The sequence below is a fragment of the Ricinus communis genome, chromosome 8, assembly GCF_019578655.1.
Source record: "Ricinus communis isolate WT05 ecotype wild-type chromosome 8, ASM1957865v1, whole genome shotgun sequence".
NCBI lineage: Eukaryota > Viridiplantae > Streptophyta > Magnoliopsida > Malpighiales > Euphorbiaceae > Ricinus > Ricinus communis.
Window position 1 is genome coordinate 14,772,521 of NC_063263.1, and position 22,606 is coordinate 14,795,126.

Genomic DNA, 22,606 nt, shown 5'->3' on the forward strand with positions numbered 1-22,606 from the left:
ACATATTTTCTTTATTGTATCTATCTAAGGATAAAAGGAATCCAAAACATATTTTCACCTTCAGTTTCCAAATGTGTCCATTCATAACATATGATCAAGGCAAGGCAAACTCATACATTTCCAAATGGAAAATATGTTTCCTTTGTATCCTGATTTACTTGCCCAATAAGAATTCAGTAGAAAGTAGAAACTTCTACCCTGCTAAAGTCTGATAATGAAGATGTTAGCAATTTTTGAGCTTCAGTCTTTTTACTAACAAGCTAGAAATGAAGGATCAAAATCTTTGTGAGAAGGTTTCGAATTCAAATTTCACTCAGCACGATTCTCATTGAGTATTAGTTTACATTATGATTCACAGTCTGTTTGGAGGATTTCTATAAGTTCATGCTCAAGTATCATGTCATGTTAATATTGACACTATACGAACTTGCTAAACATTAAAACTCTTCGTCATCCACTGTTGATCTTGTAATGGGAATAGACCATCTTCCCAAATGAGCTGTGTAATTTATGCACCGGATAATACCTCTTCCAGTAGGTCCATCAGGAAAGTCTAAGACACTAATACTCCCTGCGTCCAGATGAAATGATCCCATCCACTCCTTGGTTAGATTCAGACAGTGTGCCATCAGAGCTATATGAATTGCAGAATGACCAACTACAACTACTACTTTTTCTGGGTTGGATTCATCGGCTAGTTCGTTTAACAAAGACTGCCAGGCTTTCCCAGACTGACCCCAGAGTGCTAAAAGTGCTTCATCCTCCAACATATTCAAAAGACCAGACGGATATCCTGGAGCCTTGCTTGCATCCTGTGGAAATTAAATGGAAGAGATTCACTAAAAGTTCAAACTAAATTAGGAAAAAAAACTCATTTCAGCATTTGGCTTTGCATTAATACAAGCAAAGTGGTCAGATCATGCATGCTTGAGACTTGATGCTTCCTAGCACTTGGCATGGTGGACTCAGTTTACACTTGCAATTTAGTCATCAAAAGAAGGAAAACCACATCTTACCAAAAAACAAAGACAGAGAGGAAAAAATTTCTATTAGCATTTGTATTATATATCTTCGCCAAGAAAAACAAATGGACAGTATTGGAATACTCATCTTGCAAAGATTACTCAGATAAAGTATTCATAAATTTGTCTTGATATCTTGCCTTGTTTGATTCCTGAAGGAGGTCTTTGACATCAAGGTCCTCTACGTGTTTCAATTCTACATACCGTGGCACACAATCGGCACCCAAGCAATCAGCTGCTTCTTGTACCTGATGAAAGTAGCCAGTTGTAGGTGAGAGGAGATGTACCCTCTTGTTAAAAGCAGTTCAATGTTCTAGCATAACACCCCCAACAAATATGACTCCGTTGTTCCATTATATGCACATAACATAAACATGGAACATGCTAACTGAGAATGTAGAGCACGAGCTTACTCTGGAGATGGCCTTGGCTGTCTCAACACAAGCATTTGTAGGGCTGCTAAATATAGTGCTTACTTTCAGATCAAGAAGAAGCTCTGCAGTTTTCTGGGACTGTTGAGAATGCAGAAAAGAATCTCAAGCCACAGCTTTATAACCAGATTATTTAATACTTTTATATGGATGAGGTACCTGTATAATTCCGAGCATATTCATTGGTTGATTCCCAGGATTAGGAAAACTACCCTGTGAAGCATTAAAATAGATCAATTCTAGCCTAATATTTATTTAAGAAATAAATAAAAAATTACCAAATTGACTGCAAAGTAGTATCAGAAAAGATTGCATTGGCTCTCCATGAATATTTTTTTAATTGTAGTCAATTGATCCTTTTCATACTCAATGCAGTGAAATCTAAATTATTGCATTATTCTTAGCTTATGTAATGTATTACCTATTGTTCCTGCTTAGATGTTACAGAGAATGCAGTTTAAGGAAGCCATTGTTCCAAATCTAAAACTAACAGTTCATGCATAGAACACATTGTTACAAGATAAGATGAAAGATTCATTAGCTTAATTCAGCAATCTAACCATCATCACATCTATTCAAACTGATTTAAGCAATATGTTATCATGATAAACAGCATATAGAAAAATAGAAACAAAACAGACCACTTCTATGCAATGGTTTCAAACCTCAGCATCACCCTGTATGGTTCCATGACAAACGAGTATGATCCTCTTACTGGTTTTTCTGCCTGCAGCACTTCCAGCAGCAACAGGTGAACTTGGTGTCTGTATCAATATTGCAATGAATTTAAGAGATAACAAAAGAAATCAAGTCTTACAACATTGATACGCTGTTGCTGCTTATGTATCAACAAAGTGCATACTGTTTTTGTTGCATGCAGTTTTACCAATCAGTTGTGCTAGCTAGTAATATTTTTCTCAAACAGCATCTTAAATAAGGGTCTCTCTAGACTTCTCCTAATACCGGTGTTTAGATACTTGAACAAAAACGAACCAACTCAATTCAACATGAAAATATTCAATATTACCAAAAACATTCGGTTCTGCAATTAAAGCCACTACATTCATTGCATCCATTTCAAGTTCATGACCAGCAGCCCTGTCAGTATTAGACTATTACATCAGAGTCTATCAAAGAAAGATATGGTATACCTGATTCAAACGATTAAGGAATATACTGGGAGACCCACCCTCAGGGCAGGGAGTAAAATCCAACACACTTACACCACAATTGCTCTGAAGTAAAATCCTAAAATACTCAGTTGGCAATCCTGGTGTTAGACAAAGCAGAATCCAATAAATCCACAATACCAACCCTAATATTTCAGCGAAAACCACTATAAAGAAAAGAGAATAGTACCAATAGCTGTTGCAACAAGAGCCTGATTAACAGCATTATGAGCAACTACAAGAACAGATCTGCTTTCATGGGATAGAATTTTATACCAACAGTTTCTAGCTCGTTCCCACAATTCCCTTACTGGATAGTGACCGTCAATATTAAAATTGGCAGCATCTACCTGCCATTGGCGATAAGCCGCCCCAAACTTCTCCTTGCCCTCATGCTTCAGAAGTCCCTAAAATCCGTCCACCCCAAGATTAATTATAAAGTGGTAATGATGGATGTAATATAACTACAGTGAACAGAATTATAATATCTAATAAATAGTTGTATTATCTGCAGACCTACTGTCATTATCATTCCAGGACTACTCATATGATGACTCGTAAGATCAAATCTCTTTAAAAGAAAAAAAAAAAACTTACTTGAAAGGAATACAGGTCGATTTCTCTCAAATCAGAATCAGTAAGAATTTCCTCATTGCGAGATCCCCATATAATCTCGGCAGTTCTTTTCGACCGAATTAAAGGACTAAAAGGCCACAAAACAGTGTAAATATAATATAATTTGGAGAAAAAAAAAAGACAAAAACGACAAGTCATTTCCAAACAAAGAAAAACAACGAACCTACTGAAGCAGACATCAAAGGATTCATCAAAAAGCATCTGGCGAGAAGTCTCAGCTTGAGCTTGCCCTTTCTGAGTTAAAACAGAAAAATTAGAACTCCCTTGAATCCTTCCTTCAGCATTCCACGTGCTCTGCCCGTGCCTTACCAACACCACTCGTTTGGCAGCTTTTATCGAAGGAAACGGTGTCGTAGAATAAAGCTCTGAGCTCAATTCTTTGTTTTCTTGTTTCTCGATTTCTTGAATGCTTGAAGATGAGCGGACTGTGAAGGTGGGCGGACATGGGTTCAAGTGACGGAAGAGAAGGCGAGAAGGCGAAACTGAAAGCGAAAACATTTTCATATGTGTTTTTTCCTTTAATTTTTGGCGCTAATTTCTGTTGGTTTAGTTTTGCAGTTAATGGCTCATTGGTGTTGATTCTATCGCACTAGAAACGCATCGTTAAAATGACACGTGTACATAACAGAATATATCTTTCTTCTCCTTCTCCTTTCCCATTTTCAGTATTACTTTAATATTTTATACTACTATTTTGTTTTTTTATTGCGTATATACAATTTTATTTATAAATGCTTTTCTAAATTAAATACTAATAACACTGTAATTTATATAAAATAAAAATTTATAGTCGGATAACTATCTTATAAATTATAAATTATAATGTAAAAATAGACCATTTGTTTCGCTCTATTTATATAATTATAGTTCGCACCGAAAATAATTAAAAGTATAATAATAGATATAATTTCAATTATAAAATTATCATAAAAAATAATTGACGCTGCAAGTTATATCATTTGGTTCTATAATTTATCGATAAAAATATATTAAAAAATACTTGGAATTTTTTCCTTCGAAACTATACATTACCTAAATTCATCTCTCGCACGATGAAATTTTTGCTTTTATTTCCTTTGGTTGTTCAAACTATCTCAACCTCATGCGCATCGGATCAACACGAGTATTCACGTGAGCTGCCATTGTTCACAAAAGTAGCATGAAAGCTCGGGGAACGCCTAGCCGGAGATGGATGCCGAGCCACCATCCTTGGCTGCAAATCAATGCAAACAAAATGGAGTGATGAAACATTGGCTGAAATGGGCACATCAAATCCAACAAGGCAACAACTACTAAAGAGGTTCTGCTGATTAAGATATATGGTGGTAGAGTCATTTAACCCAACTCATACCTTTCATTTTCAGGCCTTAAACGGCTACTTGCCCCTTTGGCAAAGGGGGAGTTTTTTGGGAAACTTCTTCAGTAATATTTTAAAATTAATAAAAATATTCTTTTTACAGTCTAAATTCTTTTAAATTTTAAATTTTTAAAAATCAGTGTTATTATTTTTCAGTTTTTTTATTTATTAGTTATTTTATTCAAAAATAATAAAACTTTAATTTAAAAAATTAAAAAAATATATATTTTTATATTTTAATATAAAAATAAATAAAATATTGTAAATTTAATAAAAAATTAAAAATATATAGATATTTTTATTATTTTTCCTTTTTTTTTTCTTTGCTGTTGAAACCAAAAACTAGCCGTTGCTTTCAGTCCCTGAACCAAAATTTCTTCTGGCCTTTGCACCATCGGACCCAGCTAGCAAAAGTCCCTTTCCTTTTCAATTTTTTGATTTGATAAATTGTTTGGTGTGGGGTCAAACCCATCACCATATGCCCACTGGGTACCATGAATTCAGTCTTATCTTTCCCTCCTATGATTCTTGGCATATGCCCAAAAGAAAATTGAAAGTGATTTTTATATGGAAAAGACCAATTATAATTAACGATAAATATTTGCATTCTTTTTAAAAAAAAAAATTTATTAAATTAAATCGACCTAATCAATTTTAAGTATTTATCTCTTTTCTCTTTTTATTGTCGCATTACATGCAAATTTTTAAATAAAATTTATGGTAGAGATAGTTTATTTATTTATTTTTAATATACTATAAACTACAAAATCGATGAATTTAATAAATCCAAGATCTTTTCATGGTTGTGCAACATCAATTTAAATAAATAGGATGTATTTATTTTTATTTTAATTACATGTAAGTTTTTATTACTTTTATTTTTTTTTTTTTTAAAGTTTAACTCCTTCTCATTTTGAAGGTAGAAAAAAAATTGTTTAGAATGTAGATTCAAATTTGTGTTTAAAAAATAAAAAGTAAAGTTTTGTGACCTCAAGTGTATCGTATACTTTATTAGAAAATGAATATAAATAATAAACAAAAAAATATGTTTGGAACCAAAAAATTATAAGTGTATATTTTAATTATAGATAATTAATTTGTATTATTTTAAAATTATATTCATCTTTTTATTAATTTAAATTATCAAAGAATTCATATATAGTTTTTAATTATTTATACAAATCAAATTTATGTAAATGAATCTCATAATTATAAAGCACCACTCATTAAAATTTAAAATTATATAAAAAATTTTGATAAAGAAAAATAATGTATTTAGTTGAATAATAAATACTATATATAACTAACTAATATAGTATTTAATTATATTAATAAATTATTAGAATCAAAATAAAATTATTTTTTTATAAATTTATATAATACCGTATATCTCTAGTACATTAAAAGGACGATCAATCACATAAATATTCTTTTTATTATAAATATAGAAAATAATAATTCATATTTAAAACCTTACTCGACTTAAAATATACACATATCATCATACTAATAAGTTTATGGGTTCTTCTACTTCATAAATATTTATAAAATAAAAATAGAAGGATGTCATTACAATTCATTCTATCTAATTGCATGTGAAGGTGAGTAATAATCAAATGCACTTTTGCATTGCATGTTTCTTTTCTTTTAGTAGAAAAAATGAGAGAGATAGCGATCGGTGGTAACAACTTTCAATGAACGTGATTATATAAATTTTTTTAATTGTGAAGTATTTATAAAGTCAAAGCTAATTTAAATATAATCCAAGATCTGTTACTGCAGTACCGATTTTAGGGTTAGAGAAAGAAATTCAATTAAAATATAATATCGAATAAAATATTTTCAAAAAATTTCACCGTTTTCAATTGGCTTCATTGGGCATGTCAATTTCTGTGATATAATAATAATACCCTTTTTTACTTAAGTCACGCCAAAAAGAAAACCAATGTTGGACTTGGACTTCACCACCAATTCCCATTCAAGAAAAGACCCGCAATTACGCAATTGTTATAAAATGGTCTCTCATACATCATTGTTCTATATGGATCAAATCAAAGTCTATTAATCCGTGTATTATTGAGTGGGTCAATCAAGCCTTAATTTAGTGTGAAATTTTATAAATTATTTTTTATTTTCTTTTAAATTATATAATATAGAAATTTTTATTTTGTTCTTCACTTGTTTTTTTAAATTATTATACACTGCGTTTTTAATTTTTTTAAATTAATAACAAAATAAATTTATAAAAATTAATATTATATTAATATTATTGAAAATTTACTTTGATTTGTGTATTTATTTTTGACAAATAAAATTTTTATTTTTTAAATTATAATAAAAAATTTAAAATTATATTATATCAAAAATAATATTTTGAATATTATCTTTTATATATTTATAAAAGCTAGTAATTTATCCGCTTATTTTACAACCGTTGTAATTATTTTGGTTATAAATAATAATTTAAATAAAATTTATAAATGAAATTAAATAGAACTTTTAATATTTTTAACGTCTTTGTTATTTTTATTTTTTAAGATTTTATTAATATAAAAATATAAACTTATAAATAAATTAATAAAAATTTATAAAATTATACATAAATTTAAATTTTACGTGTCAATAATAAGTATATGTGTCAAAATTAAAAATTAAATATATTAGAATATAGTAATACATGTCCAAGAAAAATTATTAGAATAGATACATATTAGTATTTTTCTTGTTCGTTTACATGTATTAAAATGTCCATTTTCTATATGTATAATATTCATTAGATGTAATATTCTATAATAATAATTATTTTTTTATTTATCGTCTACAAACTTAATATTTATTATGATTAATATTCATGTTCATTTTGTTTAATGTATTATTCATCAATATTAATATTAATGTTCATTGTCTATTACTGCAATATTCATTGTTTGTATATATAATGTTCATCAATATTCTTAAATAAAAATATTAATTATTCATGAAAGCTTTTATTGTTTTTGTAATGTATATTGAGAAAGATTTATGATTGATTTAAATATTTATTATTTATAAGCGTAATATTCATTAGTTTGTCAATAGATATTTATTATTGATGAAAATCATATCCACTAACCCATTCAAATGAATAAATACAATATAGATAAAGCAATCGTCATTACACAGTTAGTAAACAAAAAGAAACTATCAAGCTAAAGTTATACTACAAATATTTATATTGTGGTGCATTTTCTTTCTAAAATATATGGTGCATTTTACTTCTAAAATTTATAATGCGGGGAATTTTGTTCCTGTTTCTTATTTATTTTTTAATTTTTTTTAAATTATAATAAAATAAATTTATAAAAATTAATATTAAATTAAAAATTATACATAAACTTGACTTTCACGTGTCAATAATAAGTACATGTATCAAGATTAAAAATCATATATATCAAAATATAGCAACACATGTCAAAATAAATTTATTAGACCATATACATATCAATATTTGTTTGTTCATTTTCTATATGTATAATGTCCATTAGATTTAATATTCTACAATAATTAATTTTCTTTATATTGAAATATTTATTATCTGTGAACTTAATATTCATTATGATTAATGTTCATGTTCATTTTTTTATGTGTTATTCATCAATGTTAATATTAATGTTTATTATCTGGTACTGCAATGTTCACTGTCTGTATATATAATGTTCATCAATATTCTTAAAAAAATATTAATTATTTATAAAAACTTTTATTATTTTTATGATGTATGTTGAAAATTTATGATTGATATAAACATTCATCATTTTTAGGCATAATATTCATTAGTTTATCAATAGATATTTGTCGTTAATAAAAATTATACTACTAATTTATTCAAATGAACATATTCAATATAGATATAACATAAATTGTTCTTACACAGTTGATAAACAAAAAAAAATCAACCTAAAGTTATACTATAAATATTTATATTGTAGTACACGTATTGTTTCAACAAAATTAAGTTAACAAACAATAAACATTTTACATTTAAACAATAAACATTCAATATATGTTTAATGAATATAAAGTTAATGAATATTTAATACAAATCAAAGAACATAAATTATTTTTTAAAAAATATATATCAGTGTCTCACGCATGTCAATGTCTGACGCATGTATCAAACACTAACATAAACATTTTTACCAATTAAACATCGTCGAATGGATCCCCAGGTCCATAAAGCTGTATGGACCAGGGTCCATCTTATAATTTGTGGCAATTACATGCTAATTAAGAGGGGTTTAATACTATGTAATTTAGTAATGTTATACCTTCTATTTATTTGTCTAAAATTAACTCTTACTAATTTGGAGTTATTCTAACGTATTATAAATTACAATACCATATAAATTTATAAAAAATAACTTTATTTTAATTTTAATAATTTATTAATATAATTAAATATTAAATTAATTGTATTCAGTTATTATTAATTAAATATATTATTTTTATTTATCAAAAAAATCTATTTATTTTTACAATTATAAAATTCATCTACATAATTTTGATATATATAAATAATTAAAAATTATATATAAATTCATTAATAGTCTAAATTAATAGAAGGACATATATAATTAATAAATTATTTAAAATAATATCAATTAATTATTTATATTAAAAATATATTTATAATTATAAAATGCTACAATGGTATTCTAGCAAAACCACTAATCTGATGTGACATATAATATATTTATTAAACCGTTATTAATGTTTTGAGATTACAAAACGAGTTTATAAAAATATTATTTCTTCTATTTCATACTATCTGTCATTTTTTAGCAGTTTATTTTGATTAGAAAAGTATTTAATATATTTAATTAAAAAATAAAACTTAATTATATTAGACTAAATTATTCTTTTATAAATATTATAAATTATTATATATTTTTCAATATAATGATAAAATATAAAAATTTTAATTTACATTAGATATATAAAAATGATAGAGAAGTGAAATATTTTTATTTGAATAAAAATAATTAGTATATAATAAAAAAAGTATGTCATCGATTAAATAATAGTTAGAACAAAAATTCCTTTGACACTTTCTATCTAACTTTTTTTATATTTATTTATAAATATTGAAATTCTTCTATACTTAAGTTGTTTTTGCCTTCTTTTGTCTTTGGTAACTTAATTGCAAAGAGTTAAGAGCAACTTTTAATTTTTTTGGCTAAACATCTCTTAGAAAAGATTCTAATAATCTCTCTTATTTTTCTCTTCTTTTATTTGCTTTTCATCAAAATTTCATTTTTGAGCTCATTTCTAATTATTTTTAGATTAACGGTGTTTTTTTTCCTTTATTATTATTAATTAATTTTATAAATAAATATTAATATTCTTTTTAAAAATATTTTTATGATAATTTATTATAGGGGTTTTGAGTTATCATTTTATAGAAATTTTATTTTTGAACTCTTTCTATAGGAATAGTAAAAGAAAAAATAGATTAAATATAATATTCAAGCAATAAGACTTATTAAAAAATATTTTTAAAATCGATATATAGCTTAGTTCTATCAAATGAAGTGTTATTTCCATAGAATTGCAATATACTATTTTATCAACACAATTGATAATTGTGAAAAATAATTTTTTTATATATATTTTTTAATATTTAATTTTACTTTTATCTTTTAAGAAAAAAATTAATTGCAAAGAGTTTTAATTCATGAGAATTCTCTTTTCCAATGTTTGTTTTAATAAGCCCAACTTTGTCTATTCATTTTGATTGACCGTATCTTTTTAGTAAAACATTTTTATTAGACGCTTTCAAAGATTTTGATTTCTATTTTTATAATTTCTCATAATTCTAGTATTGCCTCGTTTTCCAATAAAATAAAATTGAATTTATATATAAAATATACATTATTTAATCTTTATAACTATATATATTATAAAAGAATTAACTTTAATTTCTATATTTTTATTGAATCTTTTATCTCATAGAATCATTTAATATATATTTTAAAAATTTCAAAAAATTTCTTTTAAACTTAATTTCATTGATCCAGCTACAGAAAAACCATGAACGGAGAGCTTACCTCCCATTTCCGTCCAAATAAAAAGAAAGAAAGAAGTCAGTTTTCACCGGGTACAACTAGGAATTATTAATAAGTTTAAAAGAATAAATAATTAACACATTCACTATAAAAATAATTTATACTAAACTAATAAATATAAGAAATAAAAATTATATAATCAACGTGAGGATTCTTTTAGTCAGAATTATTAGAGCTTTGTGTAATATTTTTGATTTGTTATGTGTTTATGTATGTTTGAAGTTGGTCTAGCAATGGACAAATTTGATTAAAACATTAAACTTCTTTTGCATGCCTTATTACCATAATTACACGTACGTCCATGTTTATCCATCATTAACTAACTAAACCTAACTATTATTTTATTACATAATCCCCATCAATTATTTTAAATTAGCCTATTTTTGATATATTCACTTACAATTAAATGACTAAAATAGTTATAAAATTAAATATAGAAAAATCTAAAAATCTATATATTTCATATATTTTTATTTTAATTCTTACTTACATATAATATGGTATATGCCATTTTATCAAGTTATTTTGATATTTTATAATAAGAAAAATATATATATTATATGAGATGGACAATAATTAAAAAATATAATCAATATTTTATTATTTAAATATAACATAAGTAACAATACTTATCACTCATCATAGTCAAAATTTCTTAAATATCTTAAAAAAATCTAAAAAGATGGAAAATAAAATGATAAAATAAATAGCAAACGCGGTTTTAGCTCCTCCACTGCTCCACAACACAATACTTGTTTTTCTCTTTCTTTAGCTGTCTCTCTGCTGTCAATCTCTCTCTCTCTCTCTCAGGAAAAAAAAAAAACACTCATCTTACACTCTTTACTTCACTGTTTCTCTATCTAAAAAGATAATTCTCTTCAAAAACCCTAACTGATAAACACAAAACCCTAACAAGACACACCTACCTCAGATCTGCACTGCATTTCAGTTACTATGCAGTGTCTGATGATTTGAAGTCCTGTTTAAGAAGAACTTAATAATGTCTAATTCAGACCCGAAAACCCGACCCAAGCCAGGTCCATGGCCACCTGTGCCTGAAGCTTCACCAATGCCACCTTCTTCTTGGGCTAAAAAAACTGGGTTTCGTCCCAAGTTCTCCGGCGAGACCAATGCTAGTGACTCCGGTCAGATTTCACTCCCTACACCGCCCAAACCCAGAGAGCAACAATCCGATAATCAACCGGATCTTGAAGCGGGTCGAGTCAGACCAAATACTACTGCAGCTACACCGTCGCCGGCGGTGATGAATGGTACTGAGAATAATAAAGATCATACTGTGAAAAGAAGGAGGGATTCTGATGGTGGTGGAGGAGGAGTTGGAAATGGGGCTCCGAAGAAAGAATCGGGTCATGGAGCTAATGGGCAGGGTCCAGCTCCAGGTACGGGTCAGGTGGCGGGGTCCACGGAGGGTAGTACAAGAAGAGGAGGGAGGAATGGTGAAGTAGTTGACGTGCTACCACAGACTCTTGAAGATGATGGTTTTGTTGGAAGGCATTCTCATATGAAGTATGAGTTAAGAGACACACCTGGTCTCGGTATGTTTTCTTTCTTGTATTTTCTGGTTTAATTTTTTGATTGGTTATTATGTTCGATTTTGGTGTTCGAGGATATGGGTTTCTTTTCTTATTGAAAAAAGATTTGATTTTTATAGTTTTTGTATCGTTATACTTCTCTCTAGGAGTTTATCATTCTGTGTTAGAGTGAACCGATATTGATAGCTTTTATTAATAATTTAAATTGGTCATGCTGGTTTGGGGTATTATGCGAGCCGATAATTTTAATTTGACAGAAAGTTTGATCCTAAATTAGCTACATTTATTTGTTTATTTATTGGCTGTGCTGGCAGTTAGAAACTTTATTTTAAGACTATTTTAAAGGTTTTTATAGAGTAGTACTTAATCTTTAGGTGTTTATATGTTGTGCAAGAGTGAGAAGAGATTTATTATTTTATTGATATTGGTCTATGCTTGTTTGGTATTTGCCTTAGAGGTATTACGAGAAAAAAACGAATTTTATTTTGAAAGAAAGAATGGTGCTAAATTAGCTATATTTTCTATTGACATATAAAGATTATTATTTTTTTTTGTTGATCAAGTAGTTGCTTATTGACATGAGTACAAATATTAGTTTTTAAAAGACTTGATGCTGCATTGGTTTGTTGATATATTTAAATTGGCTTATGTTTGTTGGATAATGTTTTCAGTTCCCATTGGTCTATATGGGTTCCAGCATTACCTTTCGATGTTAGGTTCATTGATTCTCATTCCACTCGTCATAGTTCCTGCAATGGGTGGCTCTTATGTGAGTATTTGTGAATTATTTTTCCTTTAGATTTTGAGATATTCTTTGTCTTTGAGAATGTGGTGTAAGTAGCTGGATCTTACTTGACTTAGTTGGTATAGGAGGATTCTGCGACGGTGGTGTCAACGGTGCTATTTGTTTCAGGAGTGACCACACTTTTGCATACATTTTTTGGATCAAGGTTGCCTTTGATACAAGGCCCGTCATTTGTTTTCCTTGCTCCAGCATTAGCAATAATAAATTCCCCGGAGTTCCAAGGGCTAAATGGAAACGTATGTGCCTTATTCTCAGATTCTTATTTAATTAAATATGCAAGTGGTTGTAAATATATATAAAACAGTGCGCTTGTATGTTCTTCCCTGTTAAGAGTTCTATGTCAATATACACTTGCATATGGACATCCATTTTAGTCTAATATATGATACTAATTTATTGAAGTACAAATTTATAAGTATATTTTTCAAACATCTAAACATGGGATACTTCCTGTCTCTGTTCAATTGCCATCTCAATTGATTATGATTTCTTGGCTTAGTTTTCATCATGTCAGACCTTTGAACTTAATATTTAGGATTCCTAGGTGATATTTATGCATTATTTTATGAATTAGTTAATATGGATTTGTAAATTTTATTAAGTGAAACATACAAGGATTATGTTGTACCTTAACAATGGGTTTCCTAGAAACTGTTCTTCCTGTGTTCATGGAGTAAGTTCATTGAATGCTGTGTAAAAGTTGGAAGATGGTAGAACCTGGTTGCTTCTTGCTTTAATAATTTGTCATATTACTTTGTAAGCGAGCCTCCTATTTTCTGGTATTTAATTAAATTTGTTTGCTAAACTTCTATAGTTGGCTGTTTGAATTTTTATACCATATAGAAGATAAAGAGGGGGTTGTGATTTAGTACTATAGTTGCTGCAAATTCTTGAAAAAGATCAAGTTTCCTGAGGTGGCATTCTTGTGGAAAGCAGGGTGATAGCCATTACAGAGACTGAGTGCTGGCCCGTATCTTTAATAGGAGATTGAATTCTCATCAATCTATTATCAACTATCATGAAATTATTTTTCCAATTAAGGTTATGAAGTTACAAACCATGTTGGAGCAAGTTCAAGATGGTTCTACAATAACTTTAATTCTTAGATTTTAACGTAATTTCTAGTGATTATTTAATGTGGCAGAATTTCAAACATATTATGAAGAGGCTACAAGGGGCTATAATTATTGCTTCATCTTTCCAAGCATTGATGGGATATAGTGGATTGATGTCATTGTTATTGAGGTATGATTTTAGCACCTGTATGGTGCTCTATATTTGAAATTTGTTACAGCACTCCTACATCTGGAGACAGAAGGGTATCTTACTCTCACATTGTTGTCTTCCTACTAATAAATTGCAAATTTGTAGATTGCGTGTTGTAAATTGCACAGGGCGATTCAGTAACTTAATTGTAAAGTTATCTTAAAAAAATAATTAGTTTGCTACTTATGATGTAGGACAAAATATTTATTGCATAGCCTCGTTTGTTACTCTTTGTAATTATATGCATGTTATTGTTATCGTACATTACCTGAGATCATCTGATGCAATGAAGAAAGATTAGGTTTAGGGATTTCATTTGTGCATGGATTTTGGAGAAAGAAAGACGACAATTTCCAATAAAATGTGATTGATACATTGGTTTGTGTTCACTTTTAACCTCTTTAGCTGCCGATTATGTATTTGATAAAATTACTATGGTCAAATGTCAACATGTTGTAAGTAATCTCACATGCTGAATGTCAGGCCATTTCCAGAACATGCCTACTCAATTTAATTCATCTCTTACCTTTTCAGGTTGATCAATCCAGTTGTTGTTGCCCCAACTATTGCTGCTGTTGGACTCTCATTTTATAGTTATGGCTTTCCAATAGTTGGTAACTGTCTTGAGATTGGTGTGGTGCAGATGTTACTGGTTATTATTTTTTCTCTAGTAAGTTTGGTGAACTGAGCCCAAGTTTACTTTTGATTGTTGGAGCATTTTGTTTTCTTTTAGAATATCATTATTTTAATTTAGTTACGAAAATATTATGTTATGTTTAGTTGAACCAAAAGTAAAACAAATTTAGTTGTTTGCCAAAATATCTAAAGTATTGTTACATTCTCTTTGCAGTACCTTCGAAAGATATCTGTTTTAGGTCATCGAGTTTTTCTTATTTATGCGGTAAGTTTACATTTAACTTCATGTTTCGGTCCTTCTGTTTTCTATCGTTCTTTTGCATTCTTTGTTTTCCTGTGGTTGCTGTTTGTGTTATTGCTTACACCTGAAAGCCTAAGCTTTTGATTGAAGAGATTCGTGAATGACATTAGATCCCTGTCGCTCTCAACTTGGGATTCCAATTTAACACCCACTCTCACTTGTAGGCCCAACAAAATGAACAAAAACATTTAGATTACAACCCAAGTGGAACAAACAAATGGAATTGCAAGTGGAGCCTAAGCGCAAATCTATACGAAGTTTAGCATTCTTTAATACCAAAATGAAAGGTTTCAAGTTCAAATTACACCATCAAAATGTTGCATCTCTAAAAGCCTAAGCTTAAGGTTTTAGAAATTTTGCTTGCTATTTTTATTCTGTGCTCTGGAATTTATTGCTGCTTTCTTTTTCTACCAGGTTCCGTTGGGTCTAGCAATCACATGGGCAGCTGCTTTTCTTCTGACTGAAGCAGGAGCCTATAATTACAAAGATTGTGATCCAAATATCCCGGTATCAAATATTATATCTGACCACTGCAGAAAGCATGTTTCCAAGATGAAGTATTGTCGAGTTGATACTTCTCATGCATTGAAAGCTTCCCCATGGTTTAGGTTTCCGTATCCCTTACAGTGGGGTACTCCTATCTTCGAGTGGAAAATGGCTCTTGTTATGTGTGTGGTGTCCATTATTGCATCTGTGGATTCGGTTAGTTTCTTCTTAATGGTTATACTGATCTTCTGATGGAGACATGTAAACTATATTGGCATCGATATCTACTCTATTTAAAGATTGATCTGTGCATGATATTTACAAGAGTTTAAACTTCATTTCATTACAGTTTTGTTTGCATTTCTCTTCAAGATTCATCTATGAATTTATAAATTAAACCCTACGCTTGATTATAAATTTAAAAAATATTTCCGGCTTTTCAAATTAACAACTTTCTGAGAAACTTTATGAATTTGTAAATTGATTGTTTTGTCAATGTCATTTCACTTCTCTACCAGTGATGTCTGGGTGTATAGATAATTTCGAGTCCCTAGAAGTGCATGCAAGTTCTTATATGGTCCCATTATAGGAGCAATAATTGTGTTTATATCATTACAAATTTGGGTGTAACACTTTATTTACCAATACTTGATTCATGTAAATATACATTTGTAGGAGTTCTCAAAGTTTTGAACTTGTGACTTGACAACTTTCTAGGAATCTTATGAATTTATAAATTGACTGATTTGTCAGTGCTTTTCCACTTCAAAAGCATATTAATCAGTGTAAATAACATTTGGTCCTTATAAGTGTATGCAACATCTCATATGGTCTGTAATGAGAGCAGTGATGGTTCTTTCCATTGGATTTGACAACAATTTAATTTTTGAAAGTAATACACATACATAAACATTAATTTGTCTAGCATGCATCATTCTTTTGTTATGTATTATTAAAAAATTTTATTGAAAGAAATGCCTGCACCTTTTTTTATTCAAGGTGCTAATGATGCATGACTAATTTTCTTTTGGTTTGAATTTAGGTTGGCTCCTATCATGCATCATCATTGTTGGTGGCATCTAGGCCTCCGACAGCAGGTGTTCTTAGTCGAGGGATTGGCCTTGAAGGTCTTTCTAGCATCCTGGCTGGTCTTTGGGGTACTGGAACTGGCTCCACTACGCTAACTGAAAATGTGCACACTATAGCTGTGACTAAAATGGGAAGCCGTAGAGCAGTTGAATTAGGTGCATGTGTTCTGATTCTCTTATCCCTTATAGGTAAGTGTTAATCATTTTTCTATTTTGAAAGTTCATGATCAAACATAACAACTTCTGATCTTCTAGTATTGTTGGTTAAACGGGTAACTCCAGTGACATGCTTTTAATTATAATGTAGTACTTGCGATTTTTTCATATATCGGTTGAACAACCATGATGGTGGGTTGTTTCTGTGTCTTTCTTAGAGACGTTTAAAGAAGAGTCACCTATATATAGACTACATGCATAATTTCCATGACGTTCATTTGGTTTCCAGTAATGCTCACATATGCTGCAATTTCCTTGGCTGCATTGTCGATTTGGATAAGTCATTTAGGTTGTTACATTGCTCTATTGTGATTAAAATTACTGCAAATTTATCATGTGAGATTATTATTACAGTTATGAGTGTAAAGATTTATGAATAGGAAAAAGGATATTTGTTGATTCTGTGACACTGGCCTCAAACCTTTAGGGTTCCTTTTTGTCTACAATAGTTGCAATACTTAATTGCGTAGCGTCTTATTTCACGCTGAAGCAAGAAACAACTATTTGTCCTGGGTTGAGTTGAAGGATTCAAAGTTTTCCCTAGTACAATTAACAAAATGAAATATGCATTGCTGCAAAGTTCATTTGGGATCCAGTAATGCTCATATATGCTGCGATTTTTCTGTCTGCATTGTTAATTCAATGATGAAAACATGATTTAGTTTGTTGCAGTATTCTGCAATTTATCATGCGAGATAATTGTGGCAGGTATAAGATGTTTAAAGATTTATGAAAAAAGTTTTAAGGACTTTTGTTGCTTATATGACACTGGACTCAAACACTGGACTCAACCCTTTGGAAATCCTTTTGTGCATGATATTGGCAATAATTAATTGCTTAGCCTTTACTTTCATGCGGAAGCAAGAAATAACAATTTGTCCTGGGTTGAGTTGAAGAATTTGAAGTCTCTCTAGTACAATTAACAAATTGAAAATTGCATTGAACTGCAGATATCCTGCAAAATGTTTTTTTTTTTTTGGCATTTGAGATGTGTTGGGTGGTTGATGTGTGCTTTCTGTCCATGATTAACTGTCAATGCCATCTCTAGTGGTGGGCAGTTTTCTCACCCCTTTCCTGTTAAATTCGTCTATTTTCTAGAGTCCCTGTTTTAAATCTTGTTATGGCAACTTAAAGATTAAGGTTACGGACTAATAAAAATAGGACATTACAATTTAATGCAGTGCTTCTTGTTCCTTATCCTATTACCCTGAATCTGTATTTTTACTTAATCATATTTCTGTTATACACAGGTAAAGTTGGTGGGTTTCTTGCTTCTATTCCTGAAGTAATGGTTGCTGCTCTCCTTTGCTTTATGTGGGCAATGCTTACAGCACTAGGATTGTCAAATCTACGATACAGCGAGGCAGGAAGCTCGCGGAATATCATCATAGTTGGGCTATCTTTATTTTTTTCACTTTCAGTACCAGCATACTTTCAGCAATATGGCATCTCCCCAAATAGCAACTTGTCTGTTCCTAGTTATTTTCAGCCATACATTGTGGCTTCTCATGGGCCAATCCGAAGTAAAAATGTAGGGGTATGTGTCTTGTTATCTGCCTGTCCTTTCTGTACTTATAACCAATGTGCATTTGTTTTGTGACCAACCTCAATATGTCTAATTATTCATAGCAAAAAAAGATGACTGGAACAACAAGGCTTTTTAAGCTCACTTTGCGACCCTGACTGGCAAACCCTCTTTTCTTCTGTGTTTCTGCCCTGTTAAGATCACACCTAGTCTAATTCGTTCCCTAGGAAGTAAGTAGTCTTAGGTTTCAGTCTCTCCATCAGCCAATATATTGGGATTATTCTTCATTGCTGTGAGAATTATTGAAGTGAAAAGGTCAGCCATTGTCATGTAGTCTACTATCCGTTTGGCCTCCTAAGTGAACAAATAAACAAAGAGTGGTTCATCATGATTGCCTCTTCCATCCTCATTTATCTTAAACAAGATCTGGAGTGGCAAGAAATAATATCTCAAGTCAAGATTGTTTTGACCAAGGCCTTGCAATTCTTTTAGATATTTAGATTCAATTTTATTCCCGTACGATTCATCCAACATTTTCTTCTTCTTCTTCCCTTTAGGGCTTTGGCTCCCACATTCAAACTCTATTTCTATATGAAGTCTCAAAGTGATATATTAGCCAACTAATATCTAAAGGGAAAAAAAAAGAAATAACGCATTGGTATTTTACTTTGAAACCTACTGTTTTCTACTTGACATTACAATTTAATAGCAATTTGGTAATTATGCTGTCTTTGCAGTTGAACTATTTTTTGAACACATTGCTATCCTTGCATATGGTGATTGCATTCCTTGTGGCTGTTATCCTGGACAACACTGTACCTGGGAGTCGGCAAGAGCGCGGGGTGTATGTATGGTCTGAACCAGAGGCAGCAAGGAGGGAGCCTGCTGTTACCAAAGACTATGAGTTGCCCTTCAGAGTTGGCCGGTTTTTTAGATGGGTGAAATGGGTTGGGCTTTAAGAGACTGAGGATGTTTTGTTGGTTTGCTAGCCATCATCGCATTGCTGAGCTTCTGATTCACAAGGGATAATTGTGCTGCCTTCTGATCCTAGACGTAAGTCCCCTTGAGCTCATATTGGTAAATAGCAGGGAACAAACTGATTTTTCTTACACGGCTGGCCCTTCTACAGAGATGAGTTATTTATGTACATTGGAGGATCCATAGGGATCTGCTTGTGTTGTAATTCTAAATATCAACAATGTATCTAGTTTTGAGTCATTGAAATTATTTGTCGGGGACTATCCACGTCTGAGAGAACACTGAGAATTCATCCTCATCATGTATATCTTTTTCTCAATATAATCAGCTTCATTTGCAATTTCCGGATTCTAGTATCACTCTTATCCTTTTTGTTCTTTTCTACCTTATTTTTAAATGTTCTTGTAAACTGTATTTTCTACTTCCTGATTAACTAAGATTCTTTGTACATAAACATTTCATCTTAATGCATGGTGCCAAACTAAATCCATTAACGGCATTTGATTACTTGATGACACTGTTATTGGGAACTGGTAAGCAGCTCAGCTTGGTGGTGGTATTTTCTTGAAGATTGGGATTGAAATCCTGTAATGGATGCGGCAGGTATTCTGAAACAAATGAGCCCAACAGCTTGTTATTTGTTAGTTGAAACTTACGATGACCAACTTTTGTGAATTTGCCATTTCCATATCTTTTGTTGTTTCTGTACTTTATTGAGTTTGTTTGATGGAGATGTAGAAAGCAAAATCCTTTTCTATAGTATTTCATATCATATATATTGTACTGAATGGCATGTTTGGTGGAAAAATTCATAAGGTTTGCCTGGGCCGGCTACCAAACGAATGAAGTTATTTTGGACATCTTCATCTTCTGCAATCAAGTCAGGACCATTTCTTTGAAAAAGACCTGTAGAAGTCATGACCAGCCAGTAGGTTTCCCAAGGGTGATCTCAAGAGAGTATTCAACCCTTCTATTTATTTTTTGAGGGTAACTTGCCTACTTTTATATATTACTTGTAAATACATATTTTGAATAGTTTATATTTCGACATATTGCATTTAACACGTATTCTGAATAGTTTATACTTCAGCAAGGAGAGAATATATTATAAATTTTATAACTGTCTTCTCCGATCGCTAGTGTAATACACTCGAAGTAGCAAGGAAAAATCTATCATTTTCTGTTACTTAATTTCCTATAAATGTTTCAATGCAGGTGGTCCATGTGAAAGCATGCCTCTATATTTTCTTATTTGATGATGTATAATGCTATCAATTACTATATGTAGTTCTCTATATAGCATACCTAATTGAGAAGTAGAGTTATTCTTCTGTCATTACAAAAATGAAAACCACACTTGCAGAGACTAATGGCTTAGTTTATTGACACTGTAACTACCATTTAAAATAGAAGTAATATATCAAGTTGCAGGCTTGTTATTGCAAACCTTTCTTTAATACTATTTTCCTGATTTCTGATATTTCTTTAACAAATGACTTGCATACACACATATAACCGATATCTCTTTGCAATCTTACTTAATTTTTGTGCAATACAAGTTTGACTTTAAGTTAAAAGTCTAATAACATTGAATGTCTGACTCGTAATGGACGATTAATATTTAAAATTACAACTGCATTTTTAAAATGCTTTACTTTTTTTTTTTCTCTCTTTTTACAGATTATTAAATGGAAAGTAACTCTTTTTTTTTCTCTATAACTACTTCTTTCTCGTGATAAATTAAGTGAAAGGATGAAAAGGTTGTCGGGTATCTATATTCATAAGATAAGGTAAGAAGAGAAATATGCAGTATGCACCTATGTTCCTTCTCAATTGTTCTTTAATTAGAGATACATCATGAAATTCTTTAAGATACAAGTAGTTGATGGTTGATCTATGAACAAGTGTATCGTGTCCAAATTATTAGCAGAAACATTATTGTTGTGAACTAGTTTCCCACCTTACTTTCTACCTACCCCTCCTTCAATTTTTTGGGGGGTCACTAGATCTAGTGGCTAGTTCCACGTACTTATTACCTCAGCACACACAATATTTAAATGAAAAAAAAAAATCAATTAATAACCGGCTTAGATATATATAATAACAGAAGAAGTTTCGAGTTTGAATTTTTTTATAGTTATCTCTTACTATTGATAAAATTTTGTCACTTTTATAGTAAGTATAAAGAAAACTTTAAATATTATAACAGTTATTTTCTATTATCGACGAGAATATATCAATTTATAATAAATACAAAAAAAATTATTTTTTATTACGTAGCTTACACCCGATTTAATATTTTTTAATAAATTATAAAAAAATATTATTGTAAAATAATTAATGACTCTTTACAACAACAATAATATTTAAATATCAATATATTAAAATTTAAATATAACCAACCCCAAAATATGTAATTTTTCTAAGTATAACTAATTACGACCGGAATAATTTATTGAAATATTCAAAATATTTAACTTTTGTTGTCTTCTTAAATGTGCCTCTAGATTTTTATCATATCATCCATTTAGTCATTTACCTACTTCTCTACACCTGAAAAAGGGATGAGATGTGCCTGCATTTGCTGTTAGGTGGCTTTGCTCGTCCCTGCCATGACTCAATCTCATTGTTATCACACTCCTTTTGAACCCTGACTCGGTGGCAGGACTCAGTTAACGGGTTACTATTTTAACCCATAATTCACATTGTTAATTTAATATTGCCAACATTAAATTTTATTATAATCTTCTAAATTTTTATTATTTATATATAAAATGTATATTGTGGAGTAATTTTTATAAATATGGAATTAAATATATATTATTAAAAATAAAATAAGTACTTAAATTGAAAAAATTATATTATATAGCTTGGTGTTAAGCATATTTAAAATTCATAAAATTTTGAATTTGACAAGTTTTTTTAAAATTATTTCAACTTAAAAAAAAAAAAAAAACTGAGTCAGGAATGGATTGACTGGGAGACTGAAAAATCCAGTCGAATTGCTCATATTTTACTATATTAATATCCTAT

General features: G+C 29.9%; 2 protein-coding genes across 2 annotated transcripts; one reads left to right on the forward strand and one right to left on the reverse strand.

Moving 5' to 3' along the window:
- Window positions 1-282: 282 nt before the first annotated feature.
- On the reverse strand, window positions 283-3,893 carry LOC8276113 (probable 2-carboxy-D-arabinitol-1-phosphatase). Its single transcript, XM_002533556.3, has 9 exons — window positions 3,422-3,893; window positions 3,220-3,325; window positions 2,813-3,029; window positions 2,605-2,723; window positions 2,119-2,217; window positions 1,613-1,666; window positions 1,436-1,534; window positions 1,163-1,270; window positions 283-812 (listed from the first exon to the last, which is right to left on the reverse strand). The coding sequence occupies exons 1-9, from the start codon at window positions 3,760-3,762 to the stop codon at window positions 438-440; spliced, it is 1,518 nt and encodes a 505-aa protein (XP_002533602.3). The 5' UTR covers window positions 3,763-3,893; the 3' UTR covers window positions 283-437.
- A 7,535-nt stretch (window positions 3,894-11,428) lies between these two features.
- On the forward strand, window positions 11,429-19,913 carry LOC8267022 (nucleobase-ascorbate transporter 12). Its single transcript, XM_048378010.1, has 10 exons — window positions 11,429-12,275; window positions 12,944-13,041; window positions 13,143-13,313; window positions 14,222-14,322; window positions 14,878-15,013; window positions 15,194-15,244; window positions 15,695-15,982; window positions 16,809-17,043; window positions 18,321-18,607; window positions 19,333-19,913. The coding sequence occupies exons 1-10, from the start codon at window positions 11,720-11,722 to the stop codon at window positions 19,552-19,554; spliced, it is 2,145 nt and encodes a 714-aa protein (XP_048233967.1). The 5' UTR covers window positions 11,429-11,719; the 3' UTR covers window positions 19,555-19,913.
- Window positions 19,914-22,606: the final 2,693 nt, after the last annotated feature.